This window comes from Podarcis vaucheri, assembly GCF_965113315.1.
Source record: "Podarcis vaucheri genome assembly, chromosome: 1".
Lineage (NCBI taxonomy): Eukaryota > Metazoa > Chordata > Lepidosauria > Squamata > Lacertidae > Podarcis > Podarcis vaucheri.
In genome coordinates this window covers 24,611,273-24,630,872 of record NC_138759.1, presented here as the reverse complement: position 1 = coordinate 24,630,872, position 19,600 = coordinate 24,611,273, and the positions used below count along the sequence as shown (strand labels likewise).

Below are 19,600 nucleotides of genomic sequence, written 5' to 3'. Positions count from 1 at the left end.
TGGATTGCAAATGGAAACTTCATTCTTTAAAACCTTCCTCTCCTTGGCCACCACCAAGACTAAACCAGGGGTTAATACAAATTTCACAACTAAATCTCTCTCTCGCTATGCAACTTTACAATGAACTAGGCCAGCGCCAGCACTGAAATAGGAAGGACCGGTTCTTTCTACTGAGATAATGGGCCGTATGTCCACTCTAAACCTTCCATTGCATACAGCCCAATCCTATGCACGTTTACTCAGAAATCCCATAAATGGATTCAAAATGGCTGGCTTTTGAGTTAGTGTGCAGCCTTGCAGTGTTTTATTACACAAATGATCATAATGATTGTTATTATTCTAGTTACACAAAGGCAAGCCCAATACATTTTGCTACCTGAGGCAGAACAGCTACTCTCCTCCTCCAAGTCAAGGTGCAAAGGTGCACAGCACAACCCGAGTTCTGCCAAGTTCATTTTGGCACCTTAACTTAAAGGAAACAAAATTCCCACAGGCTCCTCTCCTCCTGCCTGGGAGCAAAACTCCAGAAACAATAAGTGAACTAGGCAACAATTTGCTTCCTTTTCTTGCCCTCCCTCCACCCCCAAACCAGTCGCCTCAAGATCTCTCCTCCTCACTCTGCATAACGGTAGGGCCGGCCCCAAACGCATCCTCGCCAGGCCCCCTTTCGCTCTTGTTTTTATTGCCAGGCTTCCGCACCTCCGGGCTTCCGAGGGAAGCAGCAGACACACAGCCTGCCCTTCTCCCTGCCTGCTGCGGAACAGCTCGGCCTCTCGGACCAAAGCAGGAACACGGAAGCCGCCTAAGCCGCGAGCAGCATCTGCTGCAACCCCTGGCAGGCGCTCCGAAGCCAATGCGCCGCCGGCTGCTGCTGCTGCTGCCCGCCGTTTCCTTGGAGGGAGATGGAGCGCGCGCCCAGCGACCCCTCTCCTCCTCCTCCTCGCCGCCTGCCAGCTGGGCTGGCGGCTGGGAGGGAGCGGGGGAGGGGCCGGGGCGGGTGTGGGGAGGGGAGGGGAGGGGGGCAGGGCTGCCTGCTGCAGTCACTCTGCTGCCACATGCCCCAGTCCCGGGAGGGAGAGGGAAAAAGAAGGCGCTGCTCCGGCGGAGGGATACAGCGCGCCGTATAAAAACCGTGCCGCGCAGCCTCACACCTACAGCATTTTTGGCGAAGCGAGGAGGCAGCGAGAGCTGAGAGCAGCCGCCCGCCTTCGGCACCTTCGCCCGTGCACAGACAAGCGCCATCACCAGCCGCAATGGTAGGTAGCTTTGGACCTGCGAGGCGAGGCGCTGATCTAGGCAATCGATAACTTTCCGGGTTGCTTTGGAGCTGGCCTGGAGCACGCGCGGGCTGGCTTCGTTTCGCAGTTTGGCAAAAATGGACGAAGAGCATCTGGATCGGCTTGGGCGCGATGGAGGTGGCCGGCTTGCGCTTTTTTCTTTCTTCCTTTCCCCCTTTTACTTCCTCGGAAGTTGCTGTTGCGGCGGGATCCTCTGAGCTGCTGCTGGCGGGAGCCTAACCGGAGCCCGGCTTCTTCTCACCCTGCCGCTCCCGTGCATTGGCTAGCTTCGGCGGCTGCGCCGGGGACTCGGTCAGGCCCGCGTCCCGGAGCTCGGCTGGCGAGCTGGTGTGGCTGATCTTCGCGTTGTAGAAGGGGGGGGGCGGGCGGCTGCGGCGCAGCTGGATCGCCGACCCTCTTTGGGCACAGCTGGCCAGGATCGGTGGTCTCTCTCGCCTGCCTTCCCCCACCCCATTCAAGGCTGCCTGCGCTGCGCTGCGGGGTCTGCTCGGATGTCCTAAGGGGGGTGGGGGTGGAGAGGGAGCCCTGACTTGCGCTTTCGCTCCCGATCCTTGATCCTTCTTGCCCAACCCAAATCTTCACCCTCCAACTCAGCCACCCACGCGCCCTCTTCCCAGCTCCGGGGCTCGTTGCAGTTCTCGCTTCCTCTCCGCAGCAAAAGGAAGGGAGGGGAATAAAAACCCGGGGCTGCGGCCGGTTCCTGTCTTTCAGAGAAGCCGCTTGCCCGGAACTGGCGCGCTCTGCTTTGCCCCGGTGCATGATGACTGCAAGCCGAGTTCCTCGCAGTTCGCGCCTCCGGAGGCTGGGTGGGGATGCTGGAGAGGCCACCGATCGCGCGGTTTGGAAAGGCTCGGAGAAGCAGCCGGGGCAGGGAGGCTGCTGCCTGCAGAGCGAGACCGGCTTGGCTTCGTTTATTTTCTTTCCGCTTTGCATGCGCTCCGGGGCAGATGGCGGAGAGGGCGGCAGCGTGCGCGGGAGGCGCGCCCTGCTGCCGCTGCCCCCGCCGACACCCCACTCCACGAGTGAGGGAGTGTTTGCGCCCGCGCCTTGCCCGTGGGCAGAGGGTTCCCACGGTGGGGCCTCCGCCTCTCCCGAGGATGGAGGCGGTTGCCTGGGGCGCGAGTCTCTCTTCCACCCCCCAGCCTCCATCCCCGCGCGGGAAAAGGGGTGTTTATGTTTATAGCTTGCTTGTAGTTAGTTGGATGGGTCCCAGAAGAGTCGATGCAGGGTTCCTTCTTTGCAGCTGAGGATGGATCGGGGAGCTGAGCTGAGAAGGGATCGAAGCTGTCACCCGCGTGGAAAATCGCAAGGGGGAGAGTGGGGAATACAGATTCCGGCGCGGTCTGACTTCCTGGGGACACAAGACCACATACTGCAGACCAGGGACACCAAAGCACTTGCCTTAGAAAAAGAAAAGGCGCCCCTCGGTTGGACTCTGCAGCCCCTCTAGCGCGCCCTCTCTCCCGGTTCCTTTTCTGCCTGTGCTAATGAGTGAAATGACGACTTTTTATTTTCCCTCCCAGGGTCTATGCCAAGTGCATTAGGCAAGGGTGTGATCTTCAGTGCATGGCATAGCTGTGGCTGCAGATGGGGACAAGGCTCCCTACCTTAACACAAATATAAAAATCCAAAGATTTCGGAATAGATGAGGCTATTGCAGACAGAGATCACCCCTTTCCCCTTGGTGGGTGGGGAAATTGGAAAAATTTCCAGGCTTGCTAGAAGGAGATGGCAGTTCAGAAGGTGGAAACAATCCCGGTTCCTCCACCAGCTGCACTGCGCAGGGGGGAACATCTGCAGTTATTGCGCTGTTTCTCCTTCTCCCCACCCCTTTCCCCAAGCCCCTCAAACGCAGCAGTGCTTAAAAAGCCTTGGATGATGGCAGCATTACATCATTTCTCCACCTCTTCTTCCTCTCCGGTCTCCACCCTGACCCCAAGAGGCAGCGAGAGTAGCGGGTGAAAAGCTGGGGTGGTTTTAATAGGGACTCTATTAATCAGTTTCCTGTAAGCCTCAAGGAAGACACTGAAATGCAATTGCTACCTCAGGAGGATTCAGATAAGGTTTAGGTGGGCGTGAGAAGGAAGGTGCATGATCTGCGTACAGGAAAGTGTGTTAGAAGCATAATTGGCAAGATGGGGATGCCAAGAAAAGGATGGGTCACCGGTGGACTCCTGTTAGTGTCAAAAAAACACATTTATTGCTTGTGAAGTAGCTGTTTAAGAGGAAGCCTTTATTCCTCTTTTGCACCATGGAAGCAGACTACTTTCTTTGCCATTTTTGTTTTGTTTTTCTGTGCAACTTGATTTAACCTCATCCAATGCTGACTTGAGGGTTCCCCCCCCCCCAAGAGCATTTATTAGATTGTGACCTTTTCATTCAGTCTTCGGCCCTCTTTTTCTTTCCACAGCAAAACACCAGATATTTGCTTCAATATTGTGACATCTTGGGGGGGGGTGTATATGTGCTCTGGGTGGAAATCTCTGCTTTGGTTTCCTGGAACGGAGAGGATAAGATTTTGCATGGCCAGATATGAATATGGGCCACGCATGGTGGATCTCCTGCTCCCCCTTCATCCTGTTTAGGAAGGGTGACATCACCAGAACCAACAGTCCCCCCCCCCCTTTCCTCCTTAATTACTTGAATGGGTGGGGTGGCTGCTTCAAGACAATATTGGCTATCTGGCCATAGCTACGGCACTCTTGTGTTTTGTGCCTGCCAATCAAAAAAGGTTGGCAAACAAGGATGCTGCATAATGTAGCAACTTGCAAGTACAAAACCTAGATTATTATCCTTCACATGTCAGGCAGAGTGTTTCCTACACTCTTGCTTCTGTTGATTTGCATCATTTTCCCCCTCTATTAGGTGTGGCCCTGTTTCCTGTTCTGCATTGCTCTGATATGTTATGTAAATCACTATGTCAACTTGCCTCACTGGAGGGAAATCCAGTGCTGGAGTTCTGGGTGGAGATAGGACAGGGTTTCACTTTTAGGTGCCAGCAACAAATGCTGTGAGTTTTTTGTTTCTTGCTTTTAAAAATAATAATAATAGAAAAGCTTCCTTTGGGATGACCTTAATTTAATGGCAAGCCACTGCATTGGCAAATCGGTGGTTGCCAACAAAGGCTTCCAAAACGCAGCTGTGTTTTTGACGCATTTGTTCGTCTTCAAAGCCCACCCGCAGCAGCCATTTAGCTGTGTCTGTCTGACCTGTCTTGGTGGGGTTTAACCCTGGCAGTGTCAAGACACCTATGTGAGGTGGAGGAAGCAGGTTTTCAAGACTACAGGAAGGCAAATTTATTTCTTGGGGGCATGGATGTGATCTGCCCAAGTTAAGCTTTTCTTTCCCGCTTTTGCCAGAGTTCAGTACATAATTTGCACGTCCCATTGAAATTGACAGAGACTTTGTAGTTATTCTAAATGCTGCTTGGGTTGTGCTCTGTACTCTTCAGCACACTGACCTGCTAAAACGCAATCCTGTGTTTGTCTTTAAGTAGTGATATCTGAGTATGCAGAGTGCTAATGTCAGCCGAAGGCAGCCTCAGCTGCCTTAAAATTAAGACTTTATCCAAAAACGGAAAACAAGCTTTTAAATTAGTCCTGAATATGTCTGACTGTGGTCAGTTTTTGGAGGGAGCACCTGAAGGATTAAGCATTGCTAGATGGCCCACACCATGCATTGCATCATGCTAAGACTAGTGGCCTCTTGGCTGTAATGAAACCGTGATACGAAATTAATCTGGGTAGGATCTGTTCCTTGATCACTGATGTAGCAGGTTCTTGCTTCCCTGTCTTGGCAAGCTACCATTCTGGCTGGGCACCCTGTGCACACTCCTGCTGTGCTGCCTCAATCCTGTTTGTTCTCCCTTTAGCGGACAGAGCGATGATTTGTTGCCAATCGCTTCTGGATGTGCCAAACGTTAACATAACATTATGCCATCTTGCCTCTGAATTGCAATTGCATCTTGTGGTTTTGACTGACATAGCTACAGGTAAAAACAATGTTCTGAAATACTTTTCTATTCTTTACGTAGGCCGATCAGCTGACCGAAGAACAGATTGCTGGTAAGTATCCTAAATGGAGGGAGATGGTTTCTGTTGGCCTAGCAACCTATTCTGAATACAAAAATATTGCAGAACATTCTTGGTGGCTGCTATCGCTTGGCTGTTTCTCAGGATGGTACATTCCTATCTGAGTAGGTGGATTTTTTGTTTTGTTTTTTAAAAATGGGCAGGAAAATGTTTCCCACTTTGTACTATGTTTCTTGAACATAATATATCAATTTATTATCGTTGTCATTTAAACATACTGGTTGATCATGCATCCCTTGTCCTCTTCTTGTGCACGATACAATTATATCTGGATCAAGAAAAATGGTTGCAGCCAATGTTAGTTCTACACAAGAGTAAACCCTTTGATGTGAATAACTTTGGTCCATTAGTGTCAGTGGGTTTACTCTGAGTAGAATTTACTTGGATACAACCCAAGGAGAAAAATAGATGGATTTGTTTGACACTTTCTGTAAATGTACAATAACGAAAATAACAAAAGAATCACTTACTTGAAGAGAAAATGCCCAGGAGCTGGCAGTTACTCTTGCCAGTTGGTAGTCATGAAATAGGTACTAATTTGAAAGTTCAGATAGGTAGAAGCTACACAAAGCAAGCACAAAATCACTCAAAGTGCATAAGGATCACTCAGTGGAGTACAGGAGACTGGCTTTCCCCAGATCTAATTTGCCAGTTCTTGAGCCCAATTGGCAACCCACAATATTAAATACAGCACATGATGTTGGCTGCATTTGGACAATCCTCAAAACCATGGACTGGAGAACTGCAAATTCCTTTCTCCTCCCACATGGAACTTAATTCCAGGCTTAATCAAACCATAGTTTCTGCTCTGTTTGTGCAGGACTATGACTAGAGGAAGGCTATTGCACAGTCTTGTGGGCAATTGCACTGACTAGAGCGGCCTCAATCAACTTGCCACCCTCCCAACTACAACTCCCATCAGCCCCAACCAGCATAGCAGTTGGTTGGCAGAGGCTGAACTAGACCAAGTGTGGGCTGTCTTCTTTTTTTCCTCCCTTCTAATCCATTTTCCATCCCTATGCATTTTATTCTTGTCAGCCCCACAAGCTGATATAGCACGGTGGCTAGAAGACTGAGCTATAATATGAATTAGGATGTCTTTGGTTCAAGCCTCACCTCTGCCTTGAGTTGACTTGAAACATTGTTGGATGACGACGACAATGCTGTTAGGCTGAGATTGTTAGAACCTCTATGCATATTCAGGATCTTTTAAACTGTTATATAGGAAACCGTTTAATATGAAATCAGACAATTAGTCACTTTAGCCTAGTGCTCAGAACAGTAGTGGCTCTCTTTCAGATTCGGGGGTTGGTGTCTTTCTTAGCCCTGCTTTGAGATGCCAAGGATCTAGAGTGGATCCTTTTTGTATGCAGAGCATGTGCTCAGCTAATGGGCTTTGGCACTTCTCTAAAAGACCTGATGATGAACTGTTACCAAAGAACATAAGCACCTTGCTGGACCAAGTCGAGAGTCCATCCTGTCCAGAACTTTTTGCAAGAACCCCAGCAACAAAAATTGGCCAGTGGTTCACTAGTAGACCACTGTATAACGTCTGTTCACCCCTGGACTAAAACATGGTAGTTCATGCGGTCGGAACCCAAGCATTGCTGGTTTGATGATGTGTGTTTTGTGAGACAGATGCTTATTAACATATACTTAATAGTTCCTCCAGCTTGGTACAATTTGCTCCAAGTAATGTAGTATAGTGGCTGAACTCAGAAGCCTGCTATGAGTCTACTTGGGCATACCTCTCCCTCCTCGGTGCCCAATCCCCTGTCCTGCAGCGTACAGAGATTAGAAACCCATTTTGCTGGGTTGTTCTAAGGATTGTGTTGTACTGAGTACTATGAAAACATTCTTAAAATGTTAAGTATTATTGTTTAATATCAGTGGTGCAAAGGCCTTTACATAATCATGTCTACCATATCTTGAGTGCAACAGCTGGTCTTAATCAAAGACAACGTTAGTTTTTTTAAAAAAGAAAGAAAGATGATTTTTGTTTTGTTTGAAGACTTAAGAGCTCAGTGTTAATTGACAGCTTGTCTCACCATAAAGACAATTCCTGTTCATCAGTTACAGAAAACTGGACTTACTGACTTGAACATTTTGAGCCATAGTGAATGGTTGGGGATGTGAGAGACTTTTTGGGTTCAGATCTCCATTTGGCCATGATTGCTTATAAGGTTCTCTGCTGTCTTTCAACCTGTCAGGCTTTGGGTTTGTGAGGTGGGTGTTGTGAAATTACATTTAACGCACACTTTCTGTGCTGCATTGTATGCTGAAGAATTATGCTGGCTGGTTAAAGAAATAAATTGTGTTTAATGTGCTGGAGTTCATAACAATGGGGAGCTTGTATTATTTGAACAACTGACATGAACTAGGGGAGGAAAAAAAGATGTTAACCCGAGAGACATTGACTCTGAACAGAGGTTGCTAATGGTTACAGAAGGAGTTTGGCATAACCGTGCCCTGGTTACCACATAACACTAGGCTGTGGCTTGTAGTCAGTTTGAATGTGTGAGCCAGCCAAGCAGACTAACCATGATCTGCTTTCTGCCAACAAATGACAGTGGTTTGTTGTTGACTTACAAACTATGGCTTGTTTTTAAGTTTTGGTTTGGACCCAGCAGCTTTGTTTAACTCTGTTTTTTGGCTGCCCCACCTCAGATCCTTACCAACCTACAAAGGGATGAGACATGAGCTGCTGAAAAACAAACCAAACCTTAGAGAAACAAGACAAGGTTTGTTTGGTCATCTATGAAGCCACTTCAGTTGAATAAACTTTGATTAAAACAAACCATGGGTTAGTGTTATGTGCAAACACTGCCATTGGAAATTTATTCTTCTGCCTAGCAGTCTGTAATGCCATAACTGTTTTTTTCACACCTGTATCCCACCTTCCCCAAGTTACTCAGAACATGGAAGTTAGTTGCACAGCACCCATCTAACATAGGTCAGGCTGAGAGAGGGAGATTGCTCCAAGTAAGCTTCATGGTTGCGTGGGGTTTTTGAAACCCCAGTCTGGTGCCCCCCCCTTTTTTTTGGACTACCATCATCATTGGCCATGCTGTCTGATTGGAATTGTATTGCAAAACCCCTGGAGGCTGCCATGTTGGCTCTCATTTACTCCCAACAACAAACAGCATTCCTAGGACAAGCAAATTGATACTTCCAAGCAAGGTATTAAAACAGTTTTATGCAGTGTTGGTGTCCAGTAATGTAGGTCTGTCTATTCTCAATCAGATTTGCATATGTAAATTATCAACAAGGTGGAACATGGTCTTAATTTGTCTGTGGGGATCATCGCTTGAACTAAGCAGTTTACAGCTGATAATGCCCTTCATGTCAGTCATGGTGCTAAATTGCGACGGGTCTTTTTTCTGTCCTCCAGAGTTCAAGGAAGCCTTCTCTCTATTTGACAAAGATGGTGATGGCACCATCACAACAAAAGAACTTGGGACAGTCATGAGGTCGCTGGGTCAAAACCCAACAGAAGCAGAGCTACAAGACATGATCAATGAGGTAGATGCTGATGGTAAGCATTTTGAAGAGGTGAACTTCTTACCATTGTTGCATGAACATAGCAATTTTGGAAATGCTTAGTTGTAGAAATCCTATGAAACATTGGCTTTCTTGTTCAAAATGCTTTTAAGCTCCTGATAAGTACAACCATGACTTAATAAATGGTTATTCGTACATAAATCATGGTGGCATTTTAGGTGAACAGGTATATGGATATATATATACATCCACTGGGAATTTCTCTCTCTTTAGGTTGGCTCAAAGTAAAATATAGTGGTACCATTACTTTTCTTGATACTGTCCAGATCAGGTGACATATTAGTACTCCTCTATTCTTCTTTGGTCAGACCTCATCCAGAATTCTGCATCTAGTTCTTGGTCCTGCAGTTTAAGAAGGATATATATTAAATATAACTTACCTGGAGGAGAGTGACAAAGTTGGTGAGTTTCCTAGAGAGGAAGTTCTGGTTGGCTACTGTGAGAATAGGATGCTGAACTAAATGGGCCATTGACCTGATCCATCAGGATAAGAAGTTCTGTGAGGAAAGGTGGAATGAGTTGAATTTGTTTGGTCCAAAGCAGGGGGTGGTGGTTAACCTGTGATTCTCGAAATGTTGCTTGACTCCAATTGCCAGGGATGATCAGAGTTGCAGTCCAGCCAAAATTGGGAGGGGCAAAGGTCCCCCAAAGTCCATCTTGGGGGCCTAATTTGGCCCCCTGGTTGATTTTCTCTGGCCCTTATGGCATATGGCAGTTTATTTATTGTGGTCAAATCCTTAAAAAAAAGCTCAAAAACTTTGGCTTTCACACATGTTCACTTCATCAAATCTGGCCCTCTTTGAAAAAAGTTTGGGCACCCCTCCTCTAGAGTAAAGGACAAAATGAATGATGAAACGAATTTGTTTCCTGCTGCTCCAGAGGGTTGGAACGGAACCTGTGGATTCAGATGGCGAGAAAGAGGATTTCAGTTAAACATTAGGAATAACTTCCCAATGTTATTAGTTAATTTCTCTACCACTTAGTATATTAAAAATATCTCTTAAGTGGTGTACAAAAAACTGAAGCAATAACAGAAAATTTAAAACAAAATATCACAAAAATGTGCAGTTTCATATAAAATGTTACATTAATATAAAGTTACTAATATATATAAATCAACTCATTCTCCTTCTGACATACCTTCCCTCTCAGCCTTTGAGTTCTCACTCAAGGCCCAGACAAACTCTCAGCTCACCCACAAAAGTCTCACAATGAGAAGGGTTCCTGGAAACAGCAGACGACATCCTGGTCTCTCACTCTAGATTTGCATTTTATGGGCAGGCCCAAAGTGGATGGTACTTCCTCAGGCTACCCGCAGCTATGTCCCATTCAGCTGCACTCTTCATGCTCAGTTCAGGGAGAGCAGGTCCAAATAATGGGAAAAGAGCCCCCTTCCTCTCACAGCTCTTTCTTCAGCCTGTGTTCTCTTCCTCCACTGGTATGAGTTGAATGACAGCGGGGCAGACTCTCCTTTGCTAATAGTTTTTTAAGCAGAGGCTGGATGACTATGAGGAATGCTGTAGACTATAGACTACCCTTGATGTCCCTTCCAATGCTTTCTGGCACCTACCCTATGATCCTCTAGTCTCAGCCTCCTAAAAAGAAACGCCTGGAAGGAGGTGAACCAAAACTATATATGAGAAATTCCTCCTGAACAAGTCCATGTTGAAACCACATGGGTGTTGTGCAAGAACTTGGTGACTAAGATCCCAGATGGTATCACATAGGCTAATTGGAGGTGATCCCAGATGCCTTATTATTTGCTAATGTTTTTTATGTTCTTAATCATGGGTCCCCAACCTTCCTGGGCCAGGGGTCCGCCTGGAAAATCTAAGACTGTTAATGCGCACCACAAATACCCATTTCACAGGAGAAAAACTGGCTGCATTCAGAACCTCATTGCGATACAGTTATACCCTCCTCCAAACAAATAAAACAGTGGCAAAAAGCAGGCAGTTCCTCTCCTGCTACTTCCAAATAATAAAACAAAAATGCTGGAGGGGTATCACAGAATTCTAGAGTTGGAAGGGACCACGAGGATCATCTAGTCCAACCCTCAGCAGTGCAGGAATATTTCACTCAACATGGGGCTCAAACCCATGACCCTGAGATTGAGTCTCCAAACCCATGACCCTGAGATGGGTCTCATGCTCTTAACAACTGAGCTATCCCTCAGGATAGACAGCCTTGTGGGTAGCAGTGGGGGTGTCTGAGCGTGGCATGATGCCCAAGAGCATATGTTAGCAACTCCAGTTCCAAGTATTATATCTGTTGTGTATATGTATTTTGTGAGTGTGTATATATATATATATATATATATATATATATATATATATATATATATTTGCTTTCGTAGATTTTCACGGGTACAGGAATGCAGGTTTTGGTGTCTTCGGGTGTCTTCCCGTGTAAGAGTCGGGGTGTCTGGGCGACGTTTCGACGAGGTCTCACTCGTCATCTTCAGGCTGGTGCTTTCGGCTTCTTGTTACTGGAACAGAGCAGAATCTGGTGTTTGAGTTTCTATAAATACTGTTGAGGGGTGTGGTGTATAGCCTCCAACGTTCTGGGCAGAGAGGAAGTTCCTAGATTAGTGTGCCTTTTCTTCTTTTGTTCCTTAATTACTTGAGGGATATCTTGAGTGATTTCATGAGTGATATTCTGAATACCACTGGGTGGGTCATTAAGTGTAGATTAGTTGCTAAAGCTTTCGTGTCTTGACCTCTTGAGCTTGTGAAGAGTTTTTCTGAGAAGATGGCTGTGCTGCATTTAGTTGTGCTCTGGCTTGGCTTCGTGTATAGGGGCGAGCTGTGATTTTGTGCCTTGTGCCAGCCAGATCTGTGTAGGGACTCCATCCAGTAGCCAAACTATAGTGGCACCTCCGGATGCTGCACCCCCCTGCAATCCCTACACAGATCTGGCTGGCACAAGGCACAAAACCATAGCTCGCCCCTATACACGAAGCCAAGCCAGAGCACAACTAAATGCAGCACAGCCATCTTCTCAGAAAAACTCTTCACAAGCTCAAGAGGTCAAGACACGAAAGCTTTAGCAACTAATCTACACTTAATGACCCACCCAGTGGTATTCAGAATATCACTCATGAAATCACCCAAGATATCCCTCAAGTAATTAAGGAACAAAAGAAGAAAAGGCACACTAATCTAGGAACTTCCTCTCTGCCCAGAACGTTGGAGGCTATACACCACACCCCTCAACAGTATTTATAGAAACTCAAACACCAGATTCTGCTCTGTTCCAGTAACAAGAAGCCGAAAGCACCAGCCTGAAGATGACGAGTGAGACCTCGTCGAAACGTCGCCCAGACACCCCGACTCTTACACGGGAAGACACCCGAAGACACCAAAACCTGCATTCCTGTACCCGTGAAAATCTACGAAAGCATATATATATATATATATATACACACACACACATAATATTTATATATATTTATATATATATATATTTATATATATATTTATATTTATATATATAAATACGGTAATATATATATATATATATATATATATATATATATATATATATATATATATATATATATATGCAGGTTTTGGTGTCTTCGGGTGTCTTCCCGTGTAAGAGTCGGGGTGTCTGGGCGACGTTTCGACGAGGTCTCACTCGTCATCTTCAGGCTGGTGCTTTCGGCTTCTTGTTACTGGAACAGAGCAGAGTCTGGTGTTTGAGTTCCTATAAATACTGTTGAGGGGTGTGGTGTATAGCCTCCAACGTTCTGGGCAGAGAGGAAGTTCCTATATATATTACCGTATTTTTTGCACCATAACACTCACTTTTTTCCTCCTAGAAAGTAAGGGGAAATGTCTGTGCGTGTTATGGAGGGAATGCCTACGGGTGGCATGCCTATGGATTTTCCTCCTCTAAAAACTACGTGCGTGTTATGGTCGGGTGCGTGTTATAGAGCGAAAAATACGGTATATAAACATTCTGCTGGTGTTACACATACCGTATTTTAAAGTTTATTTTTAAAGAGGTTTTTCGTCCTGCTATCGACACCATAAACAGATTACCCATCGCTAACATTTGACTAACACATCTTATCCCCAGTGGGATTCAACAACAACCATTATTTAAGAAATGGTTCAGTTGGCCTCAATTCTACTAAAAAGAGTAGAGCTTAATTTGAGGGAATTTATTGGGATTTTTGTGTTCAGCAAATTGCTGTTGAAAGCATGGAACATGTTAAGTCAGGCGCTAAGCGAAATGGTCACAGTATTGCCCCCTTTTAAGGGCAATCAAAGAACATGTGCCTGTTTCTGGGGGTTGGCAATAGAATTGTTGCCCGCTTCTGTGTTCTGCTGAACATCATAAGAGCCTGCTTGGTGAGGCCAGTGCCCCATCTAGTCCTGCATTCTCTTCTCACTGTTGCCAACCAGATGCCTGTGGGAAACCTGGAAGCAGGACCTGAATTCAAGATTTTAATAGTAGAGATGGAAGCTATCGCTTCTGGCTCAAAAAACCTATTTGAGTGTATGAAGTTGCAGGAGTGCCCCTAGTGGGCAGGAGGTGACAATGCTAGAGAGTTTATTTGTTGGCATTGTATTCTCCTAACAATAGCTCAATTCAAAATGCATTGTAACACCTCTTGAACAATCTTAAAGAGGCCTTTTGGAGACGCCCAGCTTCTTACATGTCTAGATCAATACCTGGTCTTTCAACGGACACTGTAAGCTGTAAAGCCCTCACAGCGCTTCTAAGTAGTGTCTGTATATTGAATACACCAGTTGCCAACTTGACCCGCAGTAGTGATTCAAGGAGAAGAATTAAGAGTAGCTCCAGGTTTGCTGGACTTTCAGGTTGTAATGGCAGTCCAGAGAAGAATCCTGTTGGAAGGTGAACCAACTGCAAAGGATGTTAAATCAAGCTAGGCTGGTCTCGTTCACATATATTAACAGAACCACCATGCTTTTAGGACAGGGATGTGGAGCCTCAGGACCGGGCGCTGAGTCCAGTTCTCTAGACCTCTTTGTCTGTCCCTCAAGTCTCTCCCTAGCCATGCCTCTTCTCTCCAGGTCACACCCTCCTTCCTTTGCCCCCTCTTTGAGTGCTTTTGCTAGAACGGGTCCTTGGACTCTGATAATTCTGCTTGCTTTCCCAGATGAAAGATAGAGAGGGGTGTGTGTGTGTGTGTGTGTGTGTGTGACAACAACAGGCCTTTGGTACAGAGGTAAAATGAACACCCATTGCTCTGCCCACTTTTGCTTCTGGCCTTACCCACCTCTGGTCCATGGCTCACTGGAAGACTGCGTAATAAGGAATGTTGTGTTCAGGCTGAAAAAATGTTCCCCACCCCTGTTCCTGGTAAACAAGTTGAGATTTGTTAACTTTGAAAGCAAACACTGTTGTCGTAAAGGGAAAAGGAGTGTGTTTGCCTTTTTTTTAAATAATGTTTGTAAAAAATAAGTTTTGCTATAATTTATTCTCTTCTCACCACCACCCCTTTTTTATTTTAAAGGCAATGGCACTATTGACTTCCCCGAGTTCTTGACCATGATGGCCCGAAAAATGAAGGACACAGACAGCGAGGAAGAAATTCGTGAGGCATTCAGAGTCTTTGACAAGGTATATTTGGAGGCATTGACTGGGTGTTTGGGATGTCTGAGTTGTTTGTTTGGTTACGGAAAAAAAAAGGAGTTTTCTCAGTTGCTGAATGCAGTTGAAAAATACACACACACACACACACACACACACACACAGACCCTCATAAGGTTCAGTATACATCAATGGCTTTTTATGTAGAAGGCCATAATCAAATTTCTACTGGGTCACTTACTTGGTGTAATTTACCAAGCCAGCTTTTTTTGGGAATGATAAAATGACTGTGTACCAAACACATTACAATTCCCACTGCAAGGGCAAAAGGCATTCTTGGAGAGCTTGAAGGAGGACCTCTTCACACAACCATTTTGAGATGGGCATCTACAAAAATATAGAACATGACAAATGTCAGACAACCAGGATTGACTGATGCTTCATGTGTGCATGCTTTGTGGCAAATTGTTTGGTTTGTTGCTCTGTAATGTGTGAAATGACTCTTCCACTTAGACTCAGCTGAGTTCTAAGTAAGGGAGGAGGAAAGCTTGTTGCATCAGTATTTATCCCGTTGAATGAGGTTAGTTTGAGAGGGGGTAATTTCCCCATGGATGCCCTGTGGAGCATTGTGGCTATGTAAACAACTGAGGCCTGGTCTCCCTGGCCTAAATTTGAACATCTGGTCCCCACTGCATGTAGTGCCTCTCCTGGAGCAAATTCCCCTGTATCGATGTGTTAAAGGCTCCTCCCAAACCATGATCTCACGTCTGAAATAGGCCAATGACTTAACAATGCAAATTTGCCCCCAACACTCTGGACTTCTTTGTATTGTTGGTATACCAGATAACATCAGTTGCAGGGTTCTGGCTTAAATAAAATGCCCTGCTAAATAGAGGGCAAAATCTGAGGAACTACATGATTAGTGCCATATATATCCAGCAGGACTTCTGGATCATGTTTTAATAGCAGTTTCCCATGCTGCATGAATCCTGTTTTAAAAACCAGTTCAGGGGATTTCAAAAGTGGTTAGTGATGCCATTGGCTTGTGGCTGACATTCAGAAAGAAAAATATTAAGTCTTTGTGAACATCCTGAAGCTGATAGTGTGAGCCAAATTGTGATGTGACCCCAATACTTTCAGTCTTATTTGCTTCCATGATCTTATTCTGTCACACTCTTGATTTGTTCCCTGTGAATGGGAGTTGTGGGGAATATTCCACTGCTCCCAGCTTTTACTAGTTATCGGACTTGCCTGTAGATTGGAGTGGGGGGTGGGAACCTCCCACCAAATGAAGCAAAACAATGATCCCAGCAGCTTCCCTTGCATCAAAGAGTTTTGTTAAATGATTATTCAAGGGCTTTCTTGACATTTCTTAAGTGGTTCCATACTAGAGATAGCTCCATAAGGCAGGCAGAGAGGTTGTGGACAGAATCATTGATGTTAAATCTTGTTTCTTAAAGAACTGTTCCATCAAGGTAACAGAAATAAGCGGCTTGAGGACTACAGCTTGTTGAGTCAGACTTCAGTTCCTTAGTTCCTTGGATGAAAAGTGGGATAGGAATGTAGTAGGAGTAGTAGTAATAATTAATCATAATCACCATCTACCTCTTCTCAGGCTATCATTTTAGAAGGTAGAATTGCATTTCTCTCTAGATAGTTGTGCAACCTTAAGTGGGCAAACCTTACTTAGGAATACGGGCAATCAAAGTGGAACTTGCATACACAGCACATGCAGAAGCCATCAAATTCTTGCCCTAAAGCCTAGGCAGCTGTCTTACACAGGTCAGGTTGTGTGTCCATCCCACACCCACATCCCACCCAGGTTGTGTTCTGGGTTGGCTTGAGAAGTTCAGAGTGGATGACAACCTCTACTGGGTTTTTAAAAAATCTTTACTGTAATCTCAATCCCCTGTCACCTGTCTTTCCAGGATGGCAATGGTTACATCAGTGCGGCAGAACTACGTCATGTTATGACAAACTTAGGAGAGAAGCTAACGGATGAAGAAGTAGACGAAATGATCAGAGAAGCAGATATTGATGGAGATGGACAAGTCAACTATGAAGGTGAGGTGTGGTTTCCTCTGTAGCTATTTATTAGCATTGTGCAGGAATAAGGAACACAGGGCCTTTCAGATGTTGTGGGACGTCAACTCTTGTCTACCTTAGCCAGCATGGCAAGTTGGAGGTGAGGGAAGTTGTGGGCAAGCAACAGCTGGAGGATCAATCGTTCCCCATCGATGCCCTAGAACAGTGTTTCTCAAACCTGGGTCTCCAGATCATTTTGGACTACAATTCCCATCATCCCTGACCACTGGTCCCGCTAGCTAAGGATGATGGGAGTTGTAGTCCAACAACAGCTAGAGTCCCAGGTTTGGGAAACCCTGCCCTGCTAGAAGCTGTAGGTTGCTCACTTTCCTTGCTTGTCCCATAATTTCAGTGTTTGCTGAAAGCTATTTATAGTACTTGCTTTCAAAATGCATTAAAAGTAGTGGGATTTCTTTTGTCTCTTTTCAGAATTCGTACAGATGATGACTGCAAAATGAAGAGACTTCCTTTCACCTTTTTTTTCCTCTAGAAGAATCAAATTGAATCTTTTACTTACCTCTTGCAAAAAAAATAATAATGTTCATTTATTCATTCTGTTTCTGTATAGCAAAACTGAATGTCAAAATACCTTCTGTCCACAAACTGCATGTAATGGTTGGTGGTCCTGTTCCCAAAAAAGATCGAGTTAAACTTATCAGTTTTTTCCAATATAAATAATTGTACTACCTTTTAAAAATAAGAAAGCACTTAGTGAACTCCTCAAAGTTCCATTTGCTAATGACTATTACACTGTTTGGGCTGGCCAGTTTTTCATGCATGCAGCTTGACAATTGAGCACAGTCAGACGTTTGTATTAAAACAGTTTTAAAAAAAAGAGAGGGGGAAAAGACACCAAATCTTAAAAAAAAAAAAAATCATCCACTCTTTTGTCCAAAAGTGGATTCTAGCTCAATTTGTAGTTATAAAATTGTCATAGCTGGTTTATTTTCAAATTGGTCTATACCTCAGGATGGTATGCAGCAAAAATAGTTGAAGGATGCAAAATGTTTAGAAGGAATCCCCCCCCCCAAAGGTGGAAAAGATTATCCTGTATGTAGAAGCAGTGTCCTCCCCACCCCCCCACCCCCAAATGCAGCGGAGGTTATGGGTGGCATGTCTGTGTTAACATTGGTTTTAATATTGTCTGCATTGCACTATTGTGAAACGGGTGTTGGGCTGTTACCGTTCACAAAACTTTTATTTTTTATTTAAAAAAAAGAGAACCTCCATGAAGGGGCGGGAGCATTTTTTGGACACACAACACTCTCTCTCTCTCTCTCTCTCTCTCTCTCTCTCTCTCTCTCTCTCTTTTGCATTTTTAAAAAACCTTCCGTAATGAGACTTGGAGCTGGCGGGGTAGCCTGTGGACTTCAGCACAACTATCAACATCGCTGTTCAAGATATTACAGTTATGTCCATTCCAAGTTGTAAATGCTAGTCTTTTTTTCCAATAAAAGACCATTAACTTAAAGGTGGTGTTACATGCTTCGTAAAAGCCGAAACTATATATCTATATACGTACATATATATATATATATAAATAAATACATAAATATATATATACAATTTGAGAGACGAAACAAAAAAAAATTTAAATAAAGAAGGCAGTAGGAAGGGGAAATAAATGTGTTCTGTGAATGACTTGCTGCTAAATTATAATGCACATGTATGCAATAACTTAACCCGTTTAACGTTTCTTCAAGATGGCAAGAACTGACCTCTTGTAACCCAAGACCTTTGCTATAAATAAATGAAGTTGTGCTTGCCTTTCATATTTATGACAATCTTAATTCAGTGGCTCACAAAACTGGCTTGATTCTAACTCAGCGTTCTGTAGTTTGCAGGGAAGTGGCACTGTTTTTTCTCCTGTCTGTGTTTAGCTGGAATGCTGGGCTTTTTATATATATATATAGAAAAGGGCACTTTTGAGGGTGTCCCCCCTCCACACACAAAAATAAAAATAAAATGAAAAATTACTAACCACTCCTCCTGTTGGGAGATGCATGGAAGCAAGTTATCAAGCATGATTAAGAATTCGGGTGAGGGTAGAAATGGGGAACAGGCAGAACAGCTTTCAACATGGGAGTCCAACAAAGGTGTGCTAGGAGCAATTTTTAAATACAAATTTCCTTACATGCAGTATTGTTTCAAGAGAGAGGTCCAAATTACACACTGAAGGACCTTGAACAAAAAAGAATCTGAACTCTGGGGCTGCCAGGATTTCTTGCTCATTTTATTTATTTATTACATTTACCCCTCTTCTCCAAGGAGCTAAAAGTGGCGTACGTGGTTCTCCCTTTCCCCATTTTATCTTCACAACAAGCCTGTGAGGGAGGTTAGGCTGCCTGACCTAAGGTCACCCTGCCAACGTCACACCCAAGTGAGGATTTGAACCCTGGTCTCCCAGACCCCTAGTCTGACATTGTAACCACTATGCCACACAGTCTTGTCTTCTACTTCTAATCCTGGGGAGGCAGAAAGAGATGGGAGAACTGAAACCCTGAGCACCGCATGTCCTGTTCAGCTACTAATTTTTAAAGCTTGTTTCTGCAGAACTTGAAAGTTGGGTTCAATAGCATTATAGAGCTCGGGCAATACCAGTAGCAAGAAAAAAAAAATGCACACCAGAATATGTATAGCATAAAACTTCTGTTCTCCTGCATTATCCTAGGCTAGATGTGTCTGTACTGGGGGAGATGGACATTGTGAGTAAAGAGTGTGAAGGACAGGGAAAGTTCTCTGGATGATGCTTCTCACTAGAAGAAACCAGCATCTTAGCATCAAATCCTCAATGGGGAACTATGCTACACAGTCTTCTCTGGTTCCTGCAGCTCTGTAGAATCCTAGTTCCTAAAGACCAGGAATCAAAAGAGATATGAAGAACCAGGTGAATGCTTCCTTGCTGCAGCAAGACCTCAGGTCTCCCCAGCTGTTGTGGGGACTCTCATGAGCTGTGACCAGTGCTCGGGGATTGTGGAAATCGTGGTCTCAACAATA

The 19,600-nt window shown here is 44.8% G+C and overlaps 1 protein-coding gene across 2 annotated transcripts; it reads left to right on the top strand.

Annotated features, from left to right (window-relative positions):
- Nucleotides 1-1,113: 1,113 nt before the first annotated feature.
- On the top strand, nt 1,114-18,375 carry CALM1 (calmodulin 1). Of its 2 annotated transcripts, XM_082236119.1 has the most exons (6): nt 1,114-1,256; nt 5,332-5,362; nt 8,781-8,924; nt 14,442-14,548; nt 16,447-16,582; nt 17,033-18,375. In XM_082236119.1, the coding sequence occupies exons 1-6, from the start codon at nt 1,254-1,256 to the stop codon at nt 17,059-17,061; spliced, it is 450 nt and encodes a 149-aa protein (XP_082092245.1). In that variant the 5' UTR covers nt 1,114-1,253; the 3' UTR covers nt 17,062-18,375. The 2 variants fall into 2 exon arrangements, with proteins under 2 accessions (XP_082092245.1, XP_082092246.1); XM_082236120.1 differs by lacking the exon at nt 5,332-5,362.
- The last annotated feature ends 1,225 nt before the right edge of the window (nt 18,376-19,600 follow it).

Coding starts and splice junctions, on each gene's coding strand:
- CALM1 (XM_082236119.1), top strand. Junction 5,363..8,780: donor GACCGAAGAACAGATTGCTG/GTAAGTATCCTA, acceptor TCTGTCCTCCAG/AGTTCAAGGAAGCCTTCTCT. Junction 16,583..17,032: donor TGGACAAGTCAACTATGAAG/GTGAGGTGTGGT, acceptor GTCTCTTTTCAG/AATTCGTACAGATGATGACT.